Raw genomic sequence first — 25,564 nt, 5'->3', positions numbered from 1 at the left:
AAGTGTTACAGCACATGAGAAAGTACACTGCAAGGAAATAATAAAGTGCAGGATCATAATGATGTAGACTGTGAGGTCAAGAGCCTATGCTATCATCCTATGGAACCATTCAAAGGTCTTATAACAGTGGGGTAGAAGCTGTAATGGTTGAGCAACAACCCAACTCTATTTTCTGTAATTTCCAAGTTCATTCCCATATAATTTTATTCCATTAAGCATCCAAATTCTAGCAATGGGAACCCAAAATATATTCAAAGTCCAAGTAACATTAACCCTCTAGAATAGTAAAGAAATTTCTCATCTCTTAAACTTTTCCTGATTTTATGCTCCCATCTTTCTCTTGTGCTTCTTTCTGAACCCTGATTTCTGTTTCAATGTGATTCCTCCTCTCATTTCTGACTTTAATTTTCCATGTATACATTACCACCAATTTCCTGAAAAAAAAATGTTTCCTGTAGCACCATATTGAAAGCTACCAGAAAAATTCAAAAATGGTGAAGTGAAACCTCTGGAGTTACTTACATCCTTAATACATATCAGTTTCAATCCAAAAATGCACGTTGGATATGCTCAATGATTAGTTTTTGAAGTACCTTCACTGCTACCTTAAAAAATGGATTTTCCTGACAACTGATGCAAGGCCTATTGAAGGGCCTTGGCCCAAAACATCGACTGCTTGTTCCCATCCATAGATGCTGCCTGACCAGATGAGCTCCTCCAGCACGTTGTGTGTATCGCTCTAGATTTCCAGTATCTGCAGTAGCTCATGTGTCAATAATGTCAGGCTAGTTGGTATGCAGTTCTCCACCTACTCTTCCTCCTTTGATTGAAGACTATTTCAAAATCCCATTAAAGAAGATCTATCAGCATTTAGTTTCTGTACTTCTTTTTAAACTAATAATTATTACTTTTAAGTTCTCCACTTTCTTTAGACCCCAATTCCCCAGTATCTCGGGTACACATTTTGTGGTTGTTATGGATCAGACAAAATCCATGGTTAGCACCAAGAATGAGCAAAATTAAAATGAAAATATCCACATGTAATAATAATGTTTAGAAATTAGCAACTCAATTAAAAGTTATAATTTAACCTTGGGGTTTAAATTATTTACGATTTTATCGATAGCCTGAACCACAAGTGCCAACTGATTGACCAGTTATTCTGTATATCAACCACCCAAAACTCGATTAAATTCCAGCCGGAAATTCACCCCAGAGCATCTGTTATTCAGTGTAATATCCTCCCAATTCCCTTGATTCAAATCTAATCTGTAAACCACTCCTTAGCGTTAAATTAATGAACTACCACTTTTTTTTTCAGGTTCCTTTGTGGTAGGGCCTGGTTTCCTGACCCAAGTCTGATATGACCCAACTACAGGCTTAGAGATATATAAAGAAATCTTTGAGTTCAATTTGCAATTGGCTGATTCCATACAAATTCAGATTTAAATTGTTGTACACATCTGTCAGTGTACCACCGCCTGTCAATGAGGGAGCTTAGCGACAAACCATTGAAAAGGTCAGGGGGAAACAATGCAGGCAAGCCCCTTGATCCAGAATTGATTGGTGGGCATCAATCACCAGATGGTGGATATAAACATAGCCCATTGCCTGGAGGGACCAGCTGTTTGTTTCTCTCCATCTGAAGGAGACCTGGGCCCAATCTAGTATGCAAGACGAGCTTTTCACTGCATCTTAGTACATCTGACAATAATAAATAAATTCCAATTCCTTCTGCCTGCTGCCCCACTCAAGACTAAATGGATCTAATTGTCGGGTTCCAGCCTAATAGGGAAAATTAAAGAACCTGGCCCTGGACTTGATTGAATCAGTTGTGATTGCATCAGGCAGGAATATTACTTTTTACATTGTAGCATGGTTTACAGATGCCAATTTACTCTGGCTACCTATTGCAGCTCTTTGAAATCACTGCCACCAAGTTGCTCACGTGGCATCAAAAGGGAAATATCCAGCTAAAACAAAGTTTGTTACACTGACCTTCTGCGATATCGATCAAACACTGCACTTTCTTCAAAGTAAGGAACAGACCTTTCATCCAAGAGTTTCACAAGGTAGGCCACATTAAGCTACAACATATTTAACAAGGGTTCATAATCTTCTCTGCTTGAAAGCTATTCCTCTCACTCCTCTGCCGTGTGAAAGAACCACCCAGAATTTGGAAGGAATATTAGCTGAGCAATTAAGTAATTTAAACAGACACATGACCTAAACAATTGAAAAATGTCAGAAAGAGAACTCTTCAGCGCAGAAGAAATATACTTGCAGTTACAGTGCTCGAGTCCCAGCTGATGGATAGAACTCAAAGGATTGGAAGAAATGAGGAATAAAAAGTAGGACATTGCACAAATTATCTTTTCTATTCCCCTTTCAGGATATTATATGCAATAAACAGGAACAAATAAAATTTGAATGCACAATAGTCTACATCAGGCTATTGCATACCTCATAGTCTTTGCGTGGCAAAATTTCATCCTCTTCCTCATGCGTTTCTCCGAGAATAGTCTGCCGGGGAAAATAGAATATTGCATTAATTCCAGCCCAGTAAGATAAATAATCTTCCGAAAATAGTAGGGGACCGAGGGTCTAGTGAGATGGAGGAACAAAGTAGGGAATGTTAGTAGGGAAGTGGTGTTAGGTAAATTGAAGGGATTAAAGGCAGATAAATCCCCAGGGCCAGATGGTCTGCATCCCAGAGAGCTTAAGGAAGTAGCCCAAGAAATAGTGGATGCATTAGTAGATTTCCAAGATGGCGGCGCAACGCAGCTTGCAGCGGCCACTCCAGAGCTGATGATCTGTTATTTGTGAAGTGGGGTGCCGTGCGCAATCATAATCGATTGAAAACGGACGTGGGAGCATGGAGGAACATCTGGAAATCTTCAGGAAGACCTTCTTCGTTGCTGCTGCTGCTGCGAGGTCCGGGACTCTGCTGGGAAGAACAGGCCTCCAGTCCTCGGGGTAACGTTGCCGATGGCCGTTGGCAGGGGCGTCTTAATACGCTCGGCAGAGGATGGTGCTCAGAGAAGCTGTGCCGGAGGGGATGGTCGTCAGCTCGGAGGTTTGACGGACTCGGAGTCCGCTGCGGTCAGGTCGCTTTCGGTGTGTGCTGTGTCTGTGAGGCTGGGTTCGACGGAGCTTTCGTTGTGTGCTGCGTCTGCGAGGCTGAGTCAGGCGGCGGCGTGGAAGCCCATAGCGGGGGTATTCCCTTCTGCCGCCGGTGTGGGATGGTGAGTCTGTCTGGACCCTGAGACTTGTGGAAACTGTGTGGTGATTTCTTTTGAACTTATAGTCCTTTAACATCTTTGGACTATTTTTACTGTGCCCATAGTCTGTTTTTATCAATTATGCTATTGTTTGCACTGTTGTAATTATGTGGTTTTGTGCAGGTCTTGTAGCTTTAGTTTTTGGTCTTGTTTGTCTGGTTTGGAGCTCCTTTCCAGGGAACGCGCTAAGATGGTAGTGCGATATTAATACGCAGCAGCCTCTCCGGACTCTTGATTGGGGATTGCCAAACGTTAAGTGGATTTTCTACTGTAGTCTGTTTTGTCATATGCTTTTGTGATATCATTCTGGAGGAACATTGTCTCATTTTTTAACTGCATTGCATTTGTGGTTTCTAAATGACAATAAACTGAATCTGATTAGTGATAATTTTTCAAAACTCTTCAGGTTCTGGATTAGTGGGTGGCTAATATAACCACACTTTTTTAAAAAGGAGGGAGAGAGAAACTGGGGAATTTTTGACCGGTTAGCCCAGGCATGGGCAAACTACGGCCCGGGGGCCATATGCGGCCCGTTAAGCTTTTTAACCCGGCCCGCAGAACTTGATGAAATTATATTAATAAACCTTGTTAACACCTCAGATCCATCCTGAGAATCGCCACAACAAAACTAAATCCAGACTTTGATGCGCTGGCTAAAAAGGGAGACCAACAACACTGTTCCCACTGAAATTAAAAATAAGTTTCTTCGTTGTGTTATGTAAAAAATGCATTTGAAAATATTTTTTTCAATAAGCCTTACATGTTACATGTCATTTCTGTTAAGTGATGGACATGAGTAGTGCGCAGGTGCACGTATGTTCTCAAAATAAAAAATGCGCTCCAGATCAAATAACGCGCTCCGCATACTGGCGCGCTGTCACTGTTCTGTCAGTGACACTGGTCATTGTTGAGTTTTGGCACAGGGGACAATTGAATAAGAAGGAGCAGGGCAAGTAGACCTGCATCTCCTACCGTTTTTGAAATAAAGACAGTCAGGAAGAGAGTGATGATGATAATATCTTGAAGGATAACAGAATTTTCAGTGCTTTAAAATAATAACTGTTACTATTAAAAAAAGCTGTATTTTATTCATTTAATTTTCAGTGTTTTAAAAGTCATTTCAATAAATAGCTAAATACCATGGGACTTCAAAGACAGATATTTTGTTGTAATGCATTTGTTCATTTTCAATTGAAATTAAAGCACATGTTTTCTACATATCCCATGATATTTTATTTTCTCTTATGAGGTGTATTACCAAAACACTCCGTCCATCTGCTCCTGGTCCGGCCCCCCTGTCAAATTTTAGAACCCTTTGTGGCCCACAAGTCAAAAAGTTTGCCCACCTCTGGGCTAGCCTGACATCAGTGGTGGGGAAAATGCTAGAGTCAGTTATCAAAGATGTGATAACAGCACATTTGGAAAGCGATGAAATCATCGGACAAAGTCAGCATGGATTTGTGAAAGGAAAATCATGTCTGACGAATCTTATAGAATTTTCTGAGGATGTAACTAGTAGAGTGGATAGGGGAGAACCAGTGGATGTGGTATATTTGGATTTTCAAAAGGCTTTTGACAAGGTCCCACGCAGGAGATTAGTGTGCAAACTTAAAGCACATGGTATTGGGGTTATGGTATTGATGTGGATAGAGAATTGGTTGGCAGACAGGAAGCAAAGAGTGGGAATAAACGGGACCTTTTCAGAATGGCAGGCAGTGACTAGTGGGGTACCACAAGGCTCAGTGCTGGGACCCCAGTTGTTTACAATATACACTGATGATTTAGATGAGGGAATTAAATGCAGCATCTCCAAGTTTGCAGATGACACAAAGCTGGGTGGCAGTGTTAGCTGTGAGGAGGATGCTAAGAGGATGCAGGGTGAATTGGATAGGTTAGGTGAGTGGGCAAATTCATGGCAGATGCAATTTAATGTGGATAAATGTGAGGTTATCCACTTGGGTGGCAAGAACAGGAAAACAGATTATTATCTGAATGGTGGCCGATTAGGAAAAGGGGAGGTGCAACGAGACCTGGGTGTCATTGTACACCAGTCATTGAAAGTGGGCATGCAGGTACAGCAGGCGGTGAAAAAGGCGAATGGTATGTTGGCATTCATAGCAAGAGGATTCGAGTACAGGAGCAGGGAGGTTCTACTGCAGTTGTACAAGGCCTTGATGAGACCACACCTGGAGTATTGTGTGCAGTTTTGGTCCCCTAATCTGAGGAAAGACATTCTTGCCATAGAGGGAGTACAAAGAAGGTTCACCAGATTGATTCCTGCGATGGCAGGACTTACATATGAAGAAAGACTGGGTCGACTTGGCTTATACTTGCTGGAATTTAGAAGATTGAGGGGGGATCTTATTGAAATGTTTAAAATTCTAAAGGGATTGGACAGGCTAGATGCAGGAAGATTGTTTCCGATGTTGGGGAAGTCCAGAACGAGGGGTCACAGTTTAAGGATAAAGGGGAAGCCTTTTAAGACTGAGATGAGGAAAAACTTCTTCACACTGAGAGTGGTGAATCTGTGGAATTCTCTGCCACAGGAAACAGTTGAGGCCAGTTCACTGGCTATATTTAAGAGGAAGTTAGATATGGCCCTTGTGGCTAAAGGGATCAGGGGGTATGGAGAGAAAGCAGGTACAGGGTTCTGAGTTGGATGATCAGCCATGATCATACTGAATGGCAGTGCAGGTTTGAAGGGCCGAATGGCCTACTCCTGCACCTATTTTCTATGTTTTTCTATGTTTCTATGTGGGATAATCAAAAATCCAAAAGTTGTAGGTACCAACTTTAACATGAACAGTTACAGAAAAAACAAGGTTTAACAGAAAATTAACAGCCAGTTCAACGATCTATCGCATTAACCCCATCCAAAGACATCACCGTGAAATTTTCCAGATACAAGTTCTGGGTAAAGATACCAAGAGATTCATAGAAAAGGGAAAATGGAGTTGAAGTGGATATTTGCAATGATTAAACTAAACAAACTCAAGGCTAACCAGCTCATTCCTCTTCCCAGTGCACTCAACTCTAATGCAAGATGTTATTACAGTATTCCATCTACATTACAGCTTCAGACAAGATCAGCTACTCAAGAATCTCATATTTTCACAAGATCTATTGAACCTTCAGAGCACTGAGTAGACGACAACAATCTTACCGTTAAGCCTTTTGCAACTTATCAACCCTTCCAATACCCATTACTGTTGACCACGACTGTTGTTGATGGCAAAATCTCAGACAGTGATTAGGAGTGGTTCATTTGGTTGAGTGGTACAGTATTGCAGTAACAATCTCACACTGAATGTCAGCAAGACCAATGAATTGATTGTGGACCCCAGGTAGGGGAAGTCAGGAGAACACACCAATCTTCACTGAAGTGTCAGCAGTGGAAAGAGTGAGCAACTTCAAGGTCCTGGGTGCAGACATCTTGGAGAACTATTCCGGGCCCAAGACAATGAAGCAGTCACAAAGAAGTAACTGGTTCTACTTCATTTGGAGTTTGAGGCGATTTGGTATGTCACCAAACACTCCTGCAAATTTCCACAGAAGTATGGTGGAGAGTATTCTGATTGGCTGCATCATACCCTGGTTTGGAACCTCCAACGCACAGAATTGCAAGCAGCTATAGAGCATTGTAGATTCAGCCAGTTCCATCCCATGGCACTACCCTCCCCACCACTGAGGATATTTTCAAGAAGGAAGCATCCATCACTAATCTCTACACCATCTGGATCATGCTATTTTCTCATTACTACCATCAGGGAAGAGGTACAGGAGTCGAAGACCGACATTCAATTTAGAAACAGTTTCTTCCTCTCTGCCATCAGATATCTCAATGGTCCAAGGAGATGACTTCATTGTTCCATTTTTGCTCTTTTTATTTATTTTTGCGATTTGTAGTAATTTTATGTCATTACACAGCATTGCTGCTGTAAAACAACAGATTTCACAACATACAAGTAAAAATCAGATTCAGCTTTAATAACAGCGGCGTATGTTGTGAAATTTGTTGTCTTTGTGGCAGCAGTACAATGCAATACATAACAACAGAAAAAAATGTGAATTAAAGTATGTATGCATGTGTCTGTGTGTGTATGTGTATATTTTTAAAGAGTTAAATTAATTAAGTAGTGAGTTAGTGTTCATGGCTTCAAAGTCCATTCAGAAATCGGAGGGCAGAGGGGAAGAAGCTGTTCCTGAATCATCGAATGTTGAGGCTCCTGTACCTCCTCCCTGATGGTAGGAATGATAATGAACCCGAATCTCATCATCTTCCAAAGCCAATGCTATTGCCCTCTCAACACCATTACCCTGATACCCCAGAAGCCGGATACCCCCTCCACTGTCTGCCATGATCTGCAAATGAAAACCCTACAACACTACACCTCATGTCAATTTTTGGAAAATATTGCACCAGTCCACTAATTTTCTGTAACAAATCCACCCCATCAGCAAGCCCAGAAATGACCATTAGGGCTTGTAAGTTAAAGCTGACCAGTTTCATCTGTTTCAATGAAAACTTTGTGGATAAAGCCGAAGAGATAAGGAGAATGCACATTAACCCCTTAAGCCTGATCTGCCCCCAAGTGTTTTGGAACAGAATTTCAACTCCACTCAAGGGGACAGATTTAAGATGTTAGTAAAGTATAATACTGACGGTGATGAGAACTTTCTGTTCCCAAAGTAACCTGGCACTAGAGCTCTATCCTTGACAGACAAAAATAAACTGAAGATGAAAAGTTCTTGAGCCACATCCTGAGAGCTGGAAAGTGGGATTTGCCAAACCAACTCTGTATCAATTGGCATGGTACACAAAAGGCCAAATTATTTGCTTCTCTCTGTATATTCCATGACTCTACAACATATTCTTCAATGCCCAAAAATTTATTGATCTGATTTAAACATTATTTCTCATCTGAACCACCACAGCCCTGCATAAAAGCAAATTCCAAGGCGAAGTTGTAACTCAGTTCTAAGATGCTGAACAACATGTTGCAACCCTTAGTTCTAGACTCCCTAACTGCAGAAGACTGCCGTTGCACATATCCCTAGAATGCCATATCAGCGAGATCACCTTCTCCCCCAGAACCCCAGGGAACATTTTATCCATTTTCCCTCATGGATAGAAGCAATAAAAATATCATAACTCCACACGACAAAACAACAAACACACAACAAACAAAAATCATAATTCCACATCCTTGCATTTGTGTGCAAGGAGGCCAAACTATGCACAGAATTCCATATGCAGTTTCACATCACATCACAGCGCTAAGCAGTATTGCATCCATGTTGTACTTTTATATTTGTGTGCTGTAGCACTTACTTTTTATTCGCAGTTATTTTGTAAATAACAATACTCTTTGCATTTCTGGTTAGATGCTAACTGCATTTCATTTGGCTTTGTATCTGTACTCGGCACAATGACAATAAAGTTGAATCTAATCTGATCTAACCCTGACATAATTATAGAAAAATGTCCTCAATCTTTGTACAGCAATACCTTTACAATAAAGAAAAGATACTATTTGCTCTAATTATCACAATGCCTGCAATGCTAACTTCGTGAGCAGCGTACAAAACTTTCAAAAATCCCCTTCAATACCAACGTAATACCTTTCTATAGATGTTCTTATTTTTCTTCCCCCCTACCATTGTGAATAATTTGATACTTCCCTACATTGTTTGTACTTCAGCTGCCGCTTCTTTTGCCCAGTCATTCCATTATCTACGTAAAGCGTGCAATAATCGAATAGCCACAACCTGTCACATTAAAACGGTGCAGTGATTCATTTTTCGGACTTTGTAATAATACACCCCAGAGCAATCACAAGGACGAGGGAAGAATACCCGGTGTTTGGATGAGGGAAGCCGATGTGGCTGGAAGATGCTCGGCTGAATGCAAAGCCGGGGGTGGCGTGTGATGGGGGGAGGGCAGGTGTCAGCCTAGGGGAACCACCTTGGGAGTTATTATTTACACTCTCGGCAGGATCGCTTTAAAGTGTCGGGGCCGATCCGACCTCAGTGCCTCGGATCCAAGCAGCCAAACGGCCCGATCCGCCACTCACCAGCTCCTCCGGACTGCGGCCCTCCCTCTCCCCGCAGCAACAGCAGCAGCAGCCCCGCCGCAGACCTCGACCGCTCGCCATCGCCGCCCCATGTGACCCGCCCAACCACGTGACGAACAGGTCCGCCCACTCCTGGCTCGGTCACGTGATTCCGGTCTGCCAGTCACTCACTGGGAGGGAAGGCGGTGAATCGGGCTCTGCGTGTGCTTGCGGACAGCAGGGATGGCGAGTTCGCGACATGGGCGTCGGCCAGTGGGAATTTAGCCGTCGTGGGGTGCCATGGTCTGGAGGAGGCGTGCTGGGAGTGAGCAGCTGAGAGTTAGGAGGGGGGGAAGAGTGCTTCGGCCACTAAGTAGTTAGGGAACGGTCTGTGTATGAGAGAGAGAAAGAAAGTTGAGGCGGATCAGACAGCTGCTTCACTCCATTCATTCGAGTGATTTTTACCTCCTTACCGACTTTGCGAAGTTTTGCCTCTGAAGCATTGCGTTTGCAGATCCTTTGTGCGATCTGTAGTTTGAAGTTGGGGGAATGCGTGCCTGTCTGCACCCGTCTGAAATATTTTTAAAAGAAATGAAGTACTATTAACGCACGTCAGAGGAAAAGGGTAAGAGGCTCGTGGATATCAAAGAGTGGTCTTGTCGACTCGAAAGTGTTTCAACGGTTCCACGGGTAGGCTGAACGTCTTACAATATTGAATCAAGTTGTACTCCAGGGCTGGTGCGAAGATATGTAAATCTTCACCACCGCCACCAATTGTATTCGGTGCTAATTTCATACCGTGACGCCAATACATCAAACGATAAGGATGCTGACTTCGTGACTGGTGAGATGAGCAGCTGAAGGATGGAGTGGCTGTATCACTAAGAGGGCTGACGCGATTTTTGTTTTTGGCAGGAAAGCTGTGGAAATAACACAGGCTTTGTGGAACCATGGACAGGGTTAAGGGAACTTTAAAGCGGCAGGAAAATCAGAGAAATTTCTGATAGTGAACATTGGTTTTGAGGTTTATGAAAGAGGAAAGATGCTCCATGATATCCGGATGATGAACTTCAGAAAAACACACATACAAGAAAAGCATGAGTAGGTCGCGTGTGGCCTCTCCACGAAACAAACACCTTCCCATAACTACCGAGTGTTGCAGTATTTACTGTTTTTGTTTCAGATTCATATTTGTAATTTTTTTAAACTTCCGTGTAACCTATCAGACCTATTCCACCATCAAGATCAAGCTATTCTGTGTCCAAAATCCACTTTCCTGCCGGATTTTCTCAGAAAAAATCAAAGATGTGTTGATGTTGACTTTTCCCAAAAAAATTACAAAACGTTTCAATAATTTATAAACATCTTCATTGAAGGTATGTCTTCTCGGCAGTTTTGAATGACTGACTCCCTTACTGCCACTAACTGACACTGTTAAGAGCTGTGACACCGACAATGCAACTGGAACAGCAGTAAAATGTTTAAACAAGACTACCCCTGGTTCTTAACACAAGGCAGTAGAAAGTTTCACAGTCAATACCTGTAGGATAACTTGAATTCTTCTAGTAAATGCAAATTGTCCATGTATGTCTTTCCTTCACAGAAGTCAAAACTGCACATTGTATTCTAAGTTGCTTCAAAAAAAAATCACAGAAATGGTTCTTAGTGCAGAGGAGATTTGTTATCCGGTAATTTGATAAAGATGTTCAAAATGTGAGTTTAAAAATACCTGGCCCATATTTGTCTCTGTGCTTACACAGTGAATTGTGGTATTACAAACTCTTATATGGGGGATAGTTTTCATTTACTAGAATTCAGTACTGCTTTTGGTACTCTCTTGTAGGCATCTGTTTCTGCATCTAAGAATAGAGGTTATTTGATTCTCGGTGAGATTGGATCTCTGAAAACTTGCTATCATTTTAGTGTGTCATCTGCAGACCAGTTGTGGGAGTTGGATTTCGGGTGGTGTCGGAGTCTGCAGTGGACCAGTTGGTGATGTGTCATAAAGAGGGCTACCTTAATCTTTTGCTGTTATTGAATTCCAAGCGTGTAATGTTAGAGCTTCTCTAACACTCTGAGACATGAAAATGCCAAACATTCTTAGTGCAGTGGGTTCAGTCACAACATTAGATTGGAGCACTAAATGTTACAGGTTACTATCACAAGCACTTATCTTTGGAAGTTTGAAACTAATGTTAATAATTAGTTACATAACTCAATTACATAATTCAGTCAATAATGTCAAGGCAGCAGGTATATAAATTTATCAGCAATAACCCCCAACTTGAGGGTTTGCATTTTTTCATTACCTTCAAGAGTTTCTCACTATTGTTACCTGGAGTGTATATTTCAATTGTATTTTTCCTTTTCCCAAACCAATAAGCTTCTGTTGTTCCATGTTAGTATAAAGGCTGCAAAATCTTTTGGCCGGTACTAGGGTGAATGCATTGCAGTTTCAGTGTTTGGCTAAGTAATGAGAGAGATGCAAAGGATTTTAGTTAGAATTGGATTTTGTTTTTCTTCCAAAGCAGGATTTTAATCCAATTCAGGAGACTTATTTTCTTTTTCTTGGGTTAGGGAAGTAAGGTTCTGTAGTGAAATGAAGGCACCCTGATTGTCCAGAGCTGTATGAGCTTGAAACTATCTAATGTTCAACTGTATCATCAACAATTAAATCTGGAGGGCTGTCAGGGGTTACAGCGGGACATTGATAGGATGCAGAACTGGGCTGAGAAATGGCAGAAAGCGTTCAACCCAGATAAGTGTGAAGTGGTTCATTTCAGTAGGTCCAATTTGAACACAGAATAATGGTAAGACTCTTGGCAGTGTGGAGGATCAGTGAGATCTTGCAGTCTGTGTCCATAACTCAAAGCTGCTGCGCAGGTTGACAGTGGTGTTAAAAAGTTGTATGGTGTGATAGCCTTTATCAACCATGGGATTGAGTTCAAGAGCCGTGACGTAATGTTGAAGCTATACAAGACCTTAGTTAGACCCTACCTGGAGTACAGTACAGTGTTCGGTTCTGGTCATCTCTCTACAGAAAGGATGTGAATACTATAGAGAGAGTGCAGAAGAGATTTGCAAGGATGATGCCTGGATTGGAGAGCGTGCCTTATGAGAATAGATTGAGTGATCATGGCCTTTTCTCCTTGGGACAATGGAGGATGAGAGGTGTCCTAATAGAGGTGTATAAGATGATGAGAAACATTGATTTTGTGGATAGCCAGGGCTGAAATGGCTGACACGAGGGAGTATAGTTTTAAGGTGCTTGGAAGAGGGGATGTCAGAGGTAAGTTTTTCACAGAGTGATGGGTGCATGGAATGCAATGGTGGTAGAGGTGGATACAGTAGGGTCTTTTAAGAGACTTAAATAGGTACATGCTTAGAAAAGTAGAGGGCTATGCAGTAGGGAAATTCTAGGCATTTTCTAGAGCAGGTTACATGGTTGGCACAACATTGTGGGCTGAAGGGTCTGTAATGTGCTGTAGATTTCTATGTTCTAAATTCTGCAGAGAAGGAACAGAGATTTTCTATGCTTTGTACAGTGTTTGTGTAATCTATATATGCAAGGTCTTTGCAGTCTGTGAGAGAATTATATGTGCTGTTTGAAAGTGTATTTTTCTTTTGTATGTGTGTATTTTATCTCTGCGCCTGTGAGTTCAGATAATTATGTGATTTCCTCTAACACAGTGCAGGTATATAATGCAGAAAGATGTTTGCTGTTTCCTTTGCACCAATTGGGGAAACAGAATGAGAGGAAGGAAGTAGAAGAGGGAGTGAGATAGTCTAGAGCAGGAGTTCCCAACATTTTTTTTTGTGCCATGGATCCCTACCATTAACCATGGATCCCAGCTTGGTTACCCCTGGTCGAGTGACAAGTGTGGGTGATCTGGATTATGCTCATAGTTTGCTGATTCTGATTATCAGTGATTTTTTATTTGCAAGTGTTAAATGTTGAGACTTCCTGTCTGAAAATGTAACTTCATGGTGTGTGTGTGTGTGTGTACACATACGTATGTACGTACACGGGGGGGGGGGGGGGGGGGGGGGAGAGAGGTTGCTGGTGTGAGGAGGGAGGTGGTGGAGTGGGAATTGTAAGTGGAGGAAGATGATATAAGATTGAGGAAGAGGGGAGACCAACAGCGAGATGGAGGTAAAAGGGGTGATACTAGACAGCAGAAATGTGTAAGGATGTAATGCTGTGGTTTTATAAGGTGTTGGTCAGCCTGAATTTGAAATATTGTGAACAATTTTGGCCTGCCCTGAAAAGGGTCCAGAGGAGGCTCACAAGAATTATCCTGGGCAGAACAGACTTAATGGGATGAATGGCCTATTTCTGTTCCTATCTAATGGAGTTGGTTATAAAAGGGAACTAGGAGACTGTGGGGATGGGTGGGTGCACAGGGGCTGGGTGGCTGGTGTGTTGTGGGGTGGAGATATGATCAATGAGATTTGGAAAAGGATGAATTTTGTGTTATGAATCTTTACCCAGAGATTGCATCTTTTAATATTTATTACACAAATGTTATTTGAAAAAGTATATGTGGTAACATGAAAATGAGAAGTTGACTGAATGGCTGGGCATAAGGTTTTAAGAGCTTGCAGCTGATAGTGCAAAATTCCAAAACCTTCCTTGACTGAGGTTTTCAGGTCTCGCTTCTTATCCCATTTACCCATCCTTATTCCAGTTTCCTATTGAAGTTGCAGGGAAGGATCAGGCATGAATGAAGTCACAGTCCTATTCCCATTGAAAGGGTGAATGAACTTGAGGGGTGACTCATCTGTCTAGTCACAGGGCAGCAATTCCATCCCAACAGACCTGGAAATTCAAGATTTCTTCTCTGATGTAATACAGTTGAGTTGGTTATCACTTTTAAGATATGCTGCCAACACTGGATCAGTTGTGAAGATTAACGACGTGAGTTACCTTCCCCATTCCAAAGATGTTCAGGTTAATTGGTCACATGTATGCAATTGGATGTTACAGGCTTGTTGGGCCAAAAGGCCTGTTACTATGTTGTATTTCTAAATAATAAATAAGTGTCTCATTTTTAACTGGTGGAAATACACTATGTTGCTGATAAGGAAGTAAAATGTTGACTAGTGTTACTGGCACAATCAGTTTACCACTAAGACATTTTGCATCTGCTACCGAGAGAAAGCTCCGTAAGGACTTGCAGCTCTTTTGACTACAGATCTTCAAAATAGGTAAATGTATATTAGGTAACCTTTGGTGCTCAGTTGATCAACAGTAACTGTCAGAGATTAGGGAGATTTAGATTTTTCCTTGCTAAAATTTGGCTTGGCCCACAATTTGAGTTAGAAACTAAGAATATGGCAGATTCAGATTCACGTGGTCCCTAGGAAGACCCAGAGCCAATAAATGAAGTGGGGTAGAGAGGAGGAACGAAGCCTCCAAGCCTTAAACGTCAGAAAAGATGGTAAATGGCCTTGTGCTACCAAACACATTTTGTGCTTGTGCATCATTTCGATGTGCAATACAGTAGTTCCAGTCCATTAAGAAGCCGTATTTTCTGTTTGCAGGTAATTACTGATGCTGATTGAAGAACAAAAAGACATGGGGCGTGTGTCCAAATTTGAGGGTTCCAGCGATAGTTCCAGGGGAAGTTCGCGCAGCTCAACTCCTCCTCTCGATACTGACCGGCTCAGGGATAAGATGAACCGCCGCATTGAATCCAGAGACACTTGGTTCTCCCTGGAATTTTTCCCTCCACGGACAGCCAACGGTGCAGTTAATCTGATCTCCAGGTGAGGCTGATCAGCAATGAATGGCCAGTTGCATGATAGCTGATTTACTATTTTAGTCTCTTACAGAACTGAGCATTGCCGTCAATCCCAGTTTTTAGTCCATCCCCCAGTGCTGTTAAAGGTGCTGTCTCATTGTGCAATGGGCATGCACGGCAATGGCAGACACCGTGGAGGGATAGTGAGTGATCCAAATTCAGCCCCCAGGAAAAGGTGACATAGGTGAATAGGGTAATGATGATATTTGATATGCTTGCCTTCATAGGCTGAGGCACTGAGCTCAAGAGTCAGGATGTTAAATACTTATGTTGCTGGGTTCCATAGTATGTTCTAGAACAGGAGACTTGAGTGGGATCTATTGGGATTGTTGATAGAGCAAATGCCTTCTTTTGGTGTGATGGGGCAGTTACTATTGAAACTGATTATTTCTGTGGTATAGTGTGGTGCAGCTGATGGAAGTTCATTACATCACTGATTGGAGGTCATGCTTCCTGGTGATGCATCAGCGCAAGAAATCTTCACAAGGGGGCCATATCATCCTTGCTGAGTGCTCAACTCACTGTGTGCCGTGTAGTTGTAGCTGACCTAATATTGCAGTCCTTTTCTAATTTTCTCCTGTCAAAAGACTGCTTTGGAAGTACTAAACTGGTCTACATACCATTCCATGGATGTTGGCCTTTTCTGGAAGAGGCACTATCACTAAAATACAAGTCCTCTGCCCTACCAGCCTAAGACAAGTTGATAAAAATGTCTTAATCGAACCAATTGTTTACTTTGAGAATTCGGAACAGGACCAATGAGTTTTAAAATTGTTTTCTTGCTAATTAGGAAGTTAACTGTCCCATTTCTCCCTGAACCTTATTATGGATCAGTTTACTTGGACCAACTAACCATCGTTTTGATTTGATCAGCTGTCTGGTTAAGCTTGCTGAACCATTGGATGAACTGTTGTTGGGATCTTATAATAGATAGTATGCTGTGACTTGTTGACCGTGACCTTTGTTTGGTTAGGTTTGATCATATGGCTGTTGGTGGGCCACTCTTCATTGATGTCACCTGGCATCCTGCTGGAGACCCAGGTAGTGACAAAGAAACTTCTTCCATGACCATTGCTAGCACAGCAGTGAATTACTGTGGCCTGGAGACGTTGCTGCACCTATCCTGCTGTAACCAAACCAAGGATCAGATCACAAAGCACCTGGAGAAAGCTCGTAGCCTTGGGCTGAAGAACATACTTGCACTTCGTGGTGGTAAGATACTGAGCAGTGTTTTGTTTTAACCTCTTCCAGGACTTAGTTCTCTCTCCTGTCACCATGCTACTTCCCACATCTGCAGCAGAGAATCTTCTGGTTTTCCATCTCTAATCTCGATATGTATCGGCGAATCCAGCCTGCCTACTGTTTCCTACATTTATTTGAACCTCCACGGATATGGAAAAGGTGATGAGCAAAAAGAACTGTGGCTCATGGGAAGAGATCGATAGGTTATTGATAAAATCCCTTTTCTATGGCATTATCTGTATTATTTTCTTGTGGATCCTATTCGTATGTCTGTGGGGTATAGAAAGGAATAAACCTGAAGAAATGTTTCCATTATTTTTGCTGGGCAAGTAAAATCAGGGAGAAGAAGGGAGACAGTAGATCCAAAATTAAGGTGATTTACCAGCATTGTGTAAACAAGCATTAGAGTAAAACATGGTTTGCTGTAGAAATGAGGGAAAACACATGAATCGTTGCCAACCAATTAACCCTGCATTAAAATTTTAAAATATGATATAGTCTGTTCTATATTTTTCACATATGAGGCAAGTATGTTGGCAATAGGGGGAAACTGAAGTTCAGAGTTTGTGGATTGTAGGAGCAAGTAACAGATTCTGTTGTTTTACATGCTTTAGATCCTCTTGGTGATGAATGGAAAACTGAAAAGGGAGGATTCAATTATGCTCGTGACTTAGTCAAGCACATTCGCTGCGAGTTTAATGATTACTTCGACATCTGTGTTGCTGGTAGGCTAAGCTTCGAGAACCCAGTTTCTTTATATCTCACCCTGTCTTGCTTGAGGCAAGATGCTGATTTAAATTTTGTTTCCTTGCAGGTTACCCAACTGGGCACCCTGAGTGTGGTAGTTATGAGGAAGATCTCAGCCACCTGAGAGCAAAGGTAGATGCTGGCTCAGATTTCATCATCACCCAACTGTTCTTCAAACCTGAGACCTTCCTGAAATTTTTAAAGGACTGTCGTGCAATTGGAATTACTTGCCCCATTTTGCCAGGAATATTTCCCATTCAGGTATGTATGAATAAAGGTCCTAGGGAAAGCCTGTTTCCTGGTGTGCCTTCTAAATTCTTTGCCGAGAAATCTTGTGTTCACAGTTATACACGAGCAATAACTTCACCCAGTTTTCTGTAGAAAGAAAAACACTTTCTCAATACTTTTGCTGGTGCAATTCAGCTGTTAATCTCATTCTTCTCCTACCTTGTGACAGAGTTATCACTCATTGCGACAGTTGGTCAAACTCTCCAAGCTGCAGGTTCCACAAGAAATCAAAGACGTCATTGAACCAATAAAGGATAATGATGATGCTATTAGAAATTATGGTATTGACTTGGCCACTGACATATGCAGGGTTCTACTGAAATCGGGACTGGTGCCAGGGCTCCACTTCTACACCCTGAACCGAGAGGTGGCAACCATCGAGATCCTGAAACGACTCAAACTGTGGACTGAGGACCCTAGGTGGGCTTGAACAAAAAAAATCTAACTCTAGATTTCTACCATTAATAAAGCTCAGGCTAGCAGAAACCTTAATGGGCCAACTATGCACTTTGCAAAATATTAAATTCTAAATGTACCTGCCTTCCCTAGTTTATTAATTTGTATTACTAATAAAGCTCATCAATGTTTATTTTCTCAGAAAAAAATATTATTACTTTACCCATGATGGTACTGTTAAGTGTATTCTGACAACTCCAGGAATTAACCAATTAGATATTTCCTAGCTTTGGATACCTTGCACAGCTGTTATGAAGCAAAGTTGCGTGTAAACTTTTTAATTCTTAAACTCTTTGCTTTCCCAGGCGAGCCTTGCCCTGGATCATTAGTGCCAATCCAAAGCGAAAGGTTGAGGATGTCCGACCAATATTTTGGGCTTCAAGACCAAAGAGTTACATCTACAGAACCCAGGATTGGGATGAATTCCCAAATGGAAGATGGTATAGTCATAAATCATTAGTCAAAGTCCAAAGTACATGTAAATCACTGCATATTACAGTGAGATTCATTTTCTTGTGGGAATTCACAGTAGAACCATTTAAAACGGCACACAGATGGACAACCAACGCCCAAAAGGCAACAAATTGTGCAAATACAAAATGAAAAACAAGGTGATAATAAATAAGTACAAATATTGAGAACACGATTTGCAGAGTCCTTGAAAGTGAGTCAAGAGATTGTGGAATCAGTTCAGTGTTGGGGTAAATGAAGTTATCCATACTGGTTCAGAAGCCTGATGGTTGAGAGGTATTAACTATTCTTAAACCTGGTGGTGTGACATCTAAGGCTCCTGTGCCTCCTTTCTGATGACAGTAGCGATAAGAAAGGATGACCTGAATGGTAAGTCTTTGATGGATGTTGCTTTCCTGCAACAGCGCTTCTGGTAGATGTGCTGAATTACTACTGTTTTTACAGTGAACTGTTGTGCAACAGAAATAAGATTTCTGATTACATGTCCAACTGTACCTGTTTAGCCTGATACTAGTTTTACATAGAAACATAGAAAACCTACAGCACAATACAGGCCCTTTGGCCCACAAAGTTGTGCCGAATGTGTCCCTACCTGAGAATTACTAAGCTTACCCATAGCCCTCTATTTTTCTAAGCTCCATGTACCTATCCAAAAGTCTCTTAAAAGACCCTACCGTATCCGCCTCCACCACCGTTGCCAGCAGCCCATTCCACACACTCACCACTCTCTGAGTAAAAAAACTTACCCCTGACATCCATTCTGTACCTACTCCTCAGCATCTTAAACCTGTGTCCTCTTGTGGCAACCATTTAAGCCTTGGGGGAAAAAAGCCTCTGACTATCCACACGATCAATGCCTCTCATCATCTTATACACCTCAATCAGGTCACCTCTCATCCTCCTTCATCCCAAGGAGAAAAGGCTGAGTTCACTCAACCTGTTCTCATAAGGCATACTCCCCAATCCAGGCAACATCTTTGCACCCTTTCTATGGCTTCCACATCCTTCCTGTAGTGAGGCAACCAGAACTGAGCACTGTACTCCAAGTGGGGTCTGACCAGGGTCCTATATAGCTGCAACATTACCATTTAGCTCTTAAACTCAATTCCAATTGATGAAGGCCAATACACCATAAGCCTTTTGGATTTGGTTAGTGGTGTATGTGGAACATCCATGCCGTATTTATGTGGAATCACAGAAAATACTGAGGAACATAATTCTCAATTCATTCCTTCCAGGGTGTGAATTTTGAGGATTGAGATGAAATGCCAGTTTGAAAAGCTGGTGGTTACAAGTCTTCCATTTTAATTTTGAGAAGATGAACATGGACTAAAATGTGGATCCCTTGCATTGATGTCAGTCCCAACATAAATTCATGAGAACTTAATTTCCAAAGTAAACAATTATACAGGAGATATTTACTGATTCAAATCAGCTCTTTAACTGGTATTTTTTTCATCAAATAAATGGCTCAGAATTTGTGTGGTGTACTTCTTGTTGCAATTGATATTTCAGGGGGAACTCGTCATCTCCTGCATTTGGTGAGTTGAAGGATTACTACCTTTTCTATCTGAAGCAAAAGTGTCCCAAGGAGGAATTGCTGAAGATGTGGGGAGAAGAACTGGTAGATGATAGAAGTATCTTTGACGTCTTCACAGCATATATTAGCGGGAAGCCCAACAGCAGTGGGGTAAAGGTAATAGAACTATAGTGACCAAAGAAAAGACAACCCAAAATATCTATAAATTATTTTGTGACTAGTTCCTAAGAAGAGCTAAATTACAAAGAGTTTTCACTGCAGTTTATGAAACCATACAATCGGTTTAAAATGATATTATTTGATCGTGATTTCTAACTTGCATCCAGTATTTGGCTATAACTTACACCAGATTAAGTTACACACAAGGGAAAATGAGGCTAACATTCTGTATGGGTTATACTGTAAAGGCAACAAAATGGTCGCTAATACTTGGTTAATGATACTGATTCCAGGTAGAATGATCCAGAGGCTTGAGTTCAAATTGTTAATTTTGGATAATAAAATGAATCTGAATTTTAAAAACCTAGTATCTGTAAATGCACTTGTGCAGCTAAGTGAGCTTAATTAAAACCCCTCAGTAAATATCCTCTGGGAGAGTAAGTCTTGTGTCTTTACCTATTCTGTCATATGCGTGACTCCATCCCCACAGTAATATAGTTTTATCTATGTCTCAGCTAGCATTTCAGTTCAAGAGCAATTAGGGCAGGGCTATAGACACTGACTCTGTCAGCAGCAGTTGTACAATTCATATTGAACATCAGGACCTCCAGTGCCTGTCTCATCTGAACATTAGTAGGTATTTCAGATGGTTGTTTCCAGTACGATACATTTTGGAAACTTGATTAGCATGATTTGTCAATCTGGTATAAGGAATGCATTTTTCTCCAAGGAGGACTCAAGCAACAGTCATATTGGTAATAACATTGTGTACTATGACTCCTCCAGACATCATGTCTTGTCTGTTCTTCAATTTAAATCCAAAATAAACATTATCAATCTGAGTAAATGAGATGTTTTATCGCCAAATGCCAGAGAAGTTCTGATTAAAAGGATTTTTAAGCCAATGGTTCAGAAAGTTTAATGAACTTGAATTTACATAAGTTCTGATGGACAAGAGCTTGGATGCTAGGACACAATTATTTTTCTCTCACTCTTTTTCAAAAGAGAACAGTAGCCATCACACTCAAGTAATTTTTCTCAAAATAAGTTATTCATTCTGCCCTACTCTTAAATCTTGTGTCACACAATATGTGGCAGCTCAGAATTCACGTGTAGTGCTAGTTAAGCGTGTATCCAGTTGAAGTAAACCATTTAACACTGGCATTGTTCTTGCTTAGAGATCAATACTCAAGAGTTTGTACAACCAATCCAGCCCAGCTCTTAAACACAAATAAAACCCTGTACCTCTGATTTGTACATTCTCAGGTGACCTGTTTGCCTTGGAATGATGATGCCCTGGCACCAGAAACGTCCTTCATGAAGGATGAACTGGAGAAGGTGAACAAAATGGGAATTCTCACCATTAACTCCCAGCCCAACATTAATGCAAAACCTTCAACTGACCCTCATGTGGGTTGGGGGCCTGAGGGAGGCTATGTATTTCAGAAGGTAAGAAAACAGTATCACTAAGGATCAGAAATCCTCAATTAAGAAGCTCAGCCATGTGAAGATGGACCATGAGTGAAGGAATCTTGTCATCCTAAGCATTAATCTTGCTCTTCCTATTTTAGGCCTACCTGGAGTTTTTCACCTCCTCAGAAAATATATCTCCTCTACTCAGAGTTCTGAAGAAGTACAAAATGCGTGTGAACTACCAGATTGTAAATGTGAAGGTAAGAGACTATCCATATCAGACTGGATCACAAATCATGGATTAAAGGCAGTAATCAAATTTCACTTGTTCTGTGTGGAATGGTGCTAGAAGTCAAGATGCAAAGTTTGTTTCTTTGTTTCACATTAATAGAGAGACTCTGGGTAACATCAATGGTGATAGTGGCACTCAACCAGTATAAGAAGACTGGCAGCTCCTTTGCTCTAGAGCAGGGATTCGCAACCTGGGGTATAAAAAAGATTGGGAACCCTTGCTCTTAAGGGACTTTTATTCTGGGGATGAAAGGGTTAACATATGAGAACTCTTTGGTTCTGGGACTGTACTCACTGAAGTTTAGAAGAATGAGGGGGGAGTCTCATTGAAACCCATTTAATATTGAAAGGCCTAGATAGAGAAGATGTTTTCAATGGTGAAAGTCTAGGACCAAAGGGCACAGCCTTAAAATACACAGGAGAAATTAGAAGTTTCTTTAACCAGAGCATGGTGAATCTTTGGAATTCATTGCCAGAAATGGTTGTGGAAGCCAAGTCATTGGGCATACTTAAAGCAGAGGATGAGAGGTTATTGATGAGTCAGGCAACAAAGGTAACGGAGAAAGCAGGTGAATGGAGTGAAAGGGGTAATAAATCAGTCATGATCAAATGGCAGAATAGATTCAAGAGGTCGATTGGCCTAATTCTGCTATTGTCTTATGGACTTTTACCAAGACCAGCAAACCAGCCTGAATTGGATCTGGTAGTGGAGGACAGCAAACTGTGATTGTAGTGTACACGGACACCATGGAAAGTTAATTGGTAACAATTCACTTTATGGAATACTGTGTTGATTTTCAGACTGTTGCTTAGAGGTAGTATTGTATCAAATCTACCATGGCTAGTAAGGATTACAACTATTTTCTCTCTGCTTCATAAATTAACCATGTACTATGTGTAACCTTTCTGCAGGGTGAAAATATAAATAATGCTTTTGACATGCAGCCAATTGCTGTTACATGGGGTATCTTTCCCGGACGTGAGATAATTCAGCCCACGGTGGTTGATCCAATCAGCTTCATGTACTGGAAGGTAATGAGAATCAAACACTTTGGAGTAAAAATAACACCTGAAGTTGATAGTCCTTCTACTGCAGTTGGCCTCGGTGCCTTGGTTAGCAGCTCGAAAAACATTGCTTTGTGATTCATCTGTTATCCTGAGTGGTTAACAATCAATGATAATTTATTTCCAGTATTTTCACTAATATCATCATCCTCAAATTGTTTTAAATGTTTTTTTTTAAAAAAAGCTTGGACTGTTGAGAAGGGGAATGTCTATATTTGAGGTGTTGGGGATGAAGAAACAGTTGGCAGACTTGGTAACACTGTGATTTGTTCTTAGGATGAAGCCTTTGCCCTATGGATTGAGCAATGGGGGAAACTATATCCAACTGGCTGTCGCTCTCAACAGATCATTCAAGATATTCACGATCACTACTACCTTGTCAATCTTGTGGATAATGACTTTCCACTTGAGAACTGTCTTTGGCAGGTTATTGATGATGTATTTAAGTTAAAAGCATCAGAAAAGACTCCTGGTTTTCCAGCTTGTGACTTGCCAGTGGAGCCATGAAGTCGCAATGTCCAGGACTACTTCACCATCAAATGGGCTGATGATTGGGGCCTTGTTATGGGAAGGATACATCATCCCAGCCCTTTGTCTGCAAACCAGGAATTTCTTTAACTGAACAGAATGGATTTCTGATAGTGTTTGGTGCAGTGTTTGCTGTGATTCTTGTCACTTTGTACTGTGAACTTGCAGTATTTGTACAGCTTTCAGTGGAAGGATAGGATTGATATGATCTTAATTCTGGTGAACCTTGTACTGCCGTTGTTCTATGAGGGCAGAGTTCAAAAACTTGTCATGTTTCAAATGATAATCTTGCATATGGAGGCAAAGGCAAGTATGCAGAAAGAGTCTGTAATTCTCACCTGAAGCCTGATTGCTTTTGCTGAATTTCCAGAGTTGTGTCATTCAGTGTTCTCTAGACTAATCAGAGCAGGCAATTTTTATAGCTACTTCACTTCCCCTTCCCAGTTATCCACCTTTTGGATGTTGCACTGTGTAATAACTAATACACTAAACAGAAATGGCACACCAAGAGAAAGGAATATGGAAATAATGCACGTCAGTGGTAGATCAGACTGGTAATGTGGCCAACACAACTTGGGCCCCTTCCATTCAGTAATGACCCTGAGCCAATACTGTTGTCTCACTGTAAACCACTATGAGGTTGATGTGGTGAGGTCAAAGGGTAGAAGAAGTTTGATTTGCAAGTCCAGCAGACAGAACTAACAGCTTACAGCCTTTTGGCACTCTGCCTCTAGCTATTCTGATCTCTTCCCATTTTCATACTTGTCTTTCAGCAAGTGTCAAAAAGACAGTTTAAAAATGTTTTTTCCCCAATATGCTATGAACATGTATTATATATTCAGGTATTAAAAATGCCCCTTTAAACTGGTTTAAGCATAGATCAGAAACTGTCTTTAATGAGTTGACCCTGTAATGGCAAAGCAACCTTGCTGGCTGCAAAGGTGCAGTACATTTCTATTAATAGGAATATGTGAGAGTTTAGGGTCTCAGCATAAGTATGGCTGTGAATCTGTGTAATGTAAAATGTTTCTCTTCATGGATTCTGGTATCTCCCATATGTAGTATCTATGGAAATAATCTGAGCAACTCCAGGTAATGTGAAGAATTACATTGATTGGGGCTACAGGAAGAACTCCCTCCTGTTCTTCCAGATAGTCATGGGATTTGTTTTATGTTCATCTGTGAGTGTAGACACGATTTCAAAACAGCAGTGAACTGCCAGCTTAGAGCTCTGTGTTCAAGCCATTGAAGAGGGATATAAAGTTGTTTTTATCAGAATGCTGATAATATTTATCAACAATGAAATACTTGTAAATGGGTGCTATATTTCTCTGAATTAGAACAGAAACTTCACTTCAAATAATGTACATGGGTGGCCAAGCACATTTAACAATTGAGAAAGAAAATAACTGGACAGAAGCCTGGCATTTGCTGAGGCTGTGTATTCAAACAGGCTGTTCACAACCCAGTCAATCTTGCAAAGCCCAACTACAAGCAGCAGTGATGACAAAAGTAGAACAGCTATCTTAATACTGATCAAGATGCAGCCTGATACTGATGTACTCCTAGAACCATAACTAGGTGACAATATATTGGATTCCTGAGCCTCAATCCCAGAGAAAATCCTGTCCCACTAACCCTATATGGGTGGCACTATTGTGGTATTCAATAGAATCAGGTTTATCATCACTGACATATGTTATGAAATTTGCTTTGCAGTACCAGTACATTGTAATACATAAATTCCTCTGAGTTACAACAGGAATATAAAAATAATATATAAATAAATACTGATAACGATACAAAAGGGAGCCAACTAGTGAGACAGTTTTCATAAGCCATTCAGAAATCTGATGGTGGAAGAGAAGAAGCTGTTTCTAAAATGTTGAGCGGTGTCTTCAGTCTCCTAGACCTCCTCCCTGATGGTAGGAATGAGCGGAGGGGTGGAACTGTTGTGTTCTGTATAATCATACATACCATGGGTTACTAATAAAGAACCATCTTCTCTGTCTCAAATAGAACTTTTATTTAACAACAACCACAATGTTTTTACAGTACCATGTTTCTCAATCTTTCTATCATCCCTGCTCATGCTCAGAACTCTCTCCAATTACATTCTTACACATCATATCACCACAAATTCCTTAAAAGAAAAACAATTAGCACCATTGACCAGAGCAAATGCATAATTTAACATGTCTGTATCAGTCTCTCTGGGGATTTATG

The 25,564-nt window shown here is 41.1% G+C and overlaps 2 protein-coding genes across 5 annotated transcripts in view; one reads left to right on the top strand and one right to left on the bottom strand.

Moving 5' to 3' along the window:
* The window catches only part of clcn6 (chloride channel 6), a 55,378-nt gene extending 45,899 nt beyond the window's left edge, over positions 1 to 9,479 (bottom strand). Inside the window, exons 1-2 of the mRNA XM_073031961.1 lie at positions 9,356 to 9,479; positions 2,464 to 2,523 (exon numbers count right to left, since the gene is read on the bottom strand). Coding sequence (XP_072888062.1) covers positions 2,464 to 2,523; positions 9,356 to 9,436 — 141 coding nt within the window. The 5' untranslated portion in view covers positions 9,437 to 9,479. The remainder of the gene's footprint in view (positions 1 to 2,463; positions 2,524 to 9,355) is intronic.
* Positions 9,480 to 9,512: 33 nt separating this feature from the next.
* On the top strand, positions 9,513 to 25,359 carry mthfr (methylenetetrahydrofolate reductase (NAD(P)H)). 4 transcript variants are annotated; one of them, XM_073031963.1, is made up of 12 exons: positions 9,513 to 9,959; positions 14,879 to 15,103; positions 16,112 to 16,350; positions 16,995 to 17,105; positions 17,195 to 17,388; positions 17,585 to 17,835; positions 18,177 to 18,311; positions 19,858 to 20,038; positions 21,308 to 21,490; positions 21,613 to 21,714; positions 22,658 to 22,777; positions 23,087 to 25,359. In XM_073031963.1, exons 2-12 carry the CDS (start codon positions 14,889 to 14,891, stop codon positions 23,315 to 23,317), a joined length of 1,962 nt encoding a protein of 653 aa, XP_072888064.1. In that variant the 5' UTR covers positions 9,513 to 9,959; positions 14,879 to 14,888; the 3' UTR covers positions 23,318 to 25,359. The 4 variants fall into 4 exon arrangements, with proteins under 4 accessions (XP_072888064.1, XP_072888065.1, XP_072888063.1 ...); XM_073031964.1 differs by having other exon boundaries at positions 9,513 to 10,024; XM_073031962.1 differs by having other exon boundaries at positions 9,513 to 10,710.
* Positions 25,360 to 25,564: the final 205 nt, after the last annotated feature.

This window comes from Hemitrygon akajei, chromosome 29, assembly GCF_048418815.1.
Source record: "Hemitrygon akajei chromosome 29, sHemAka1.3, whole genome shotgun sequence".
In the NCBI taxonomy this organism is placed as follows: Eukaryota; Metazoa; Chordata; class Chondrichthyes; order Myliobatiformes; family Dasyatidae; genus Hemitrygon; species Hemitrygon akajei.
The sequence above is the reverse complement of the archived record's forward strand: the minus strand, read 5'-3'. Positions and strand labels throughout refer to the sequence as shown.

Excerpts from the sequence above, each read along its gene's own strand:
- mthfr (XM_073031963.1), top strand. The coding sequence starts at position 14,889 with ATGCTGATTGAAGAACAAAAAGACATGGGGCGTGTGTCCAAATTTGAG. Across the intron at positions 17,389-17,584 it reads CAGGAATATTTCCCATTCAG|AGTTATCACTCATTGCGACA; the intron begins GTATGTATGAAT and ends ACCTTGTGACAG. Across the intron at positions 22,778-23,086 it reads TCAGCTTCATGTACTGGAAG|GATGAAGCCTTTGCCCTATG; the intron begins GTAATGAGAATC and ends ATTTGTTCTTAG.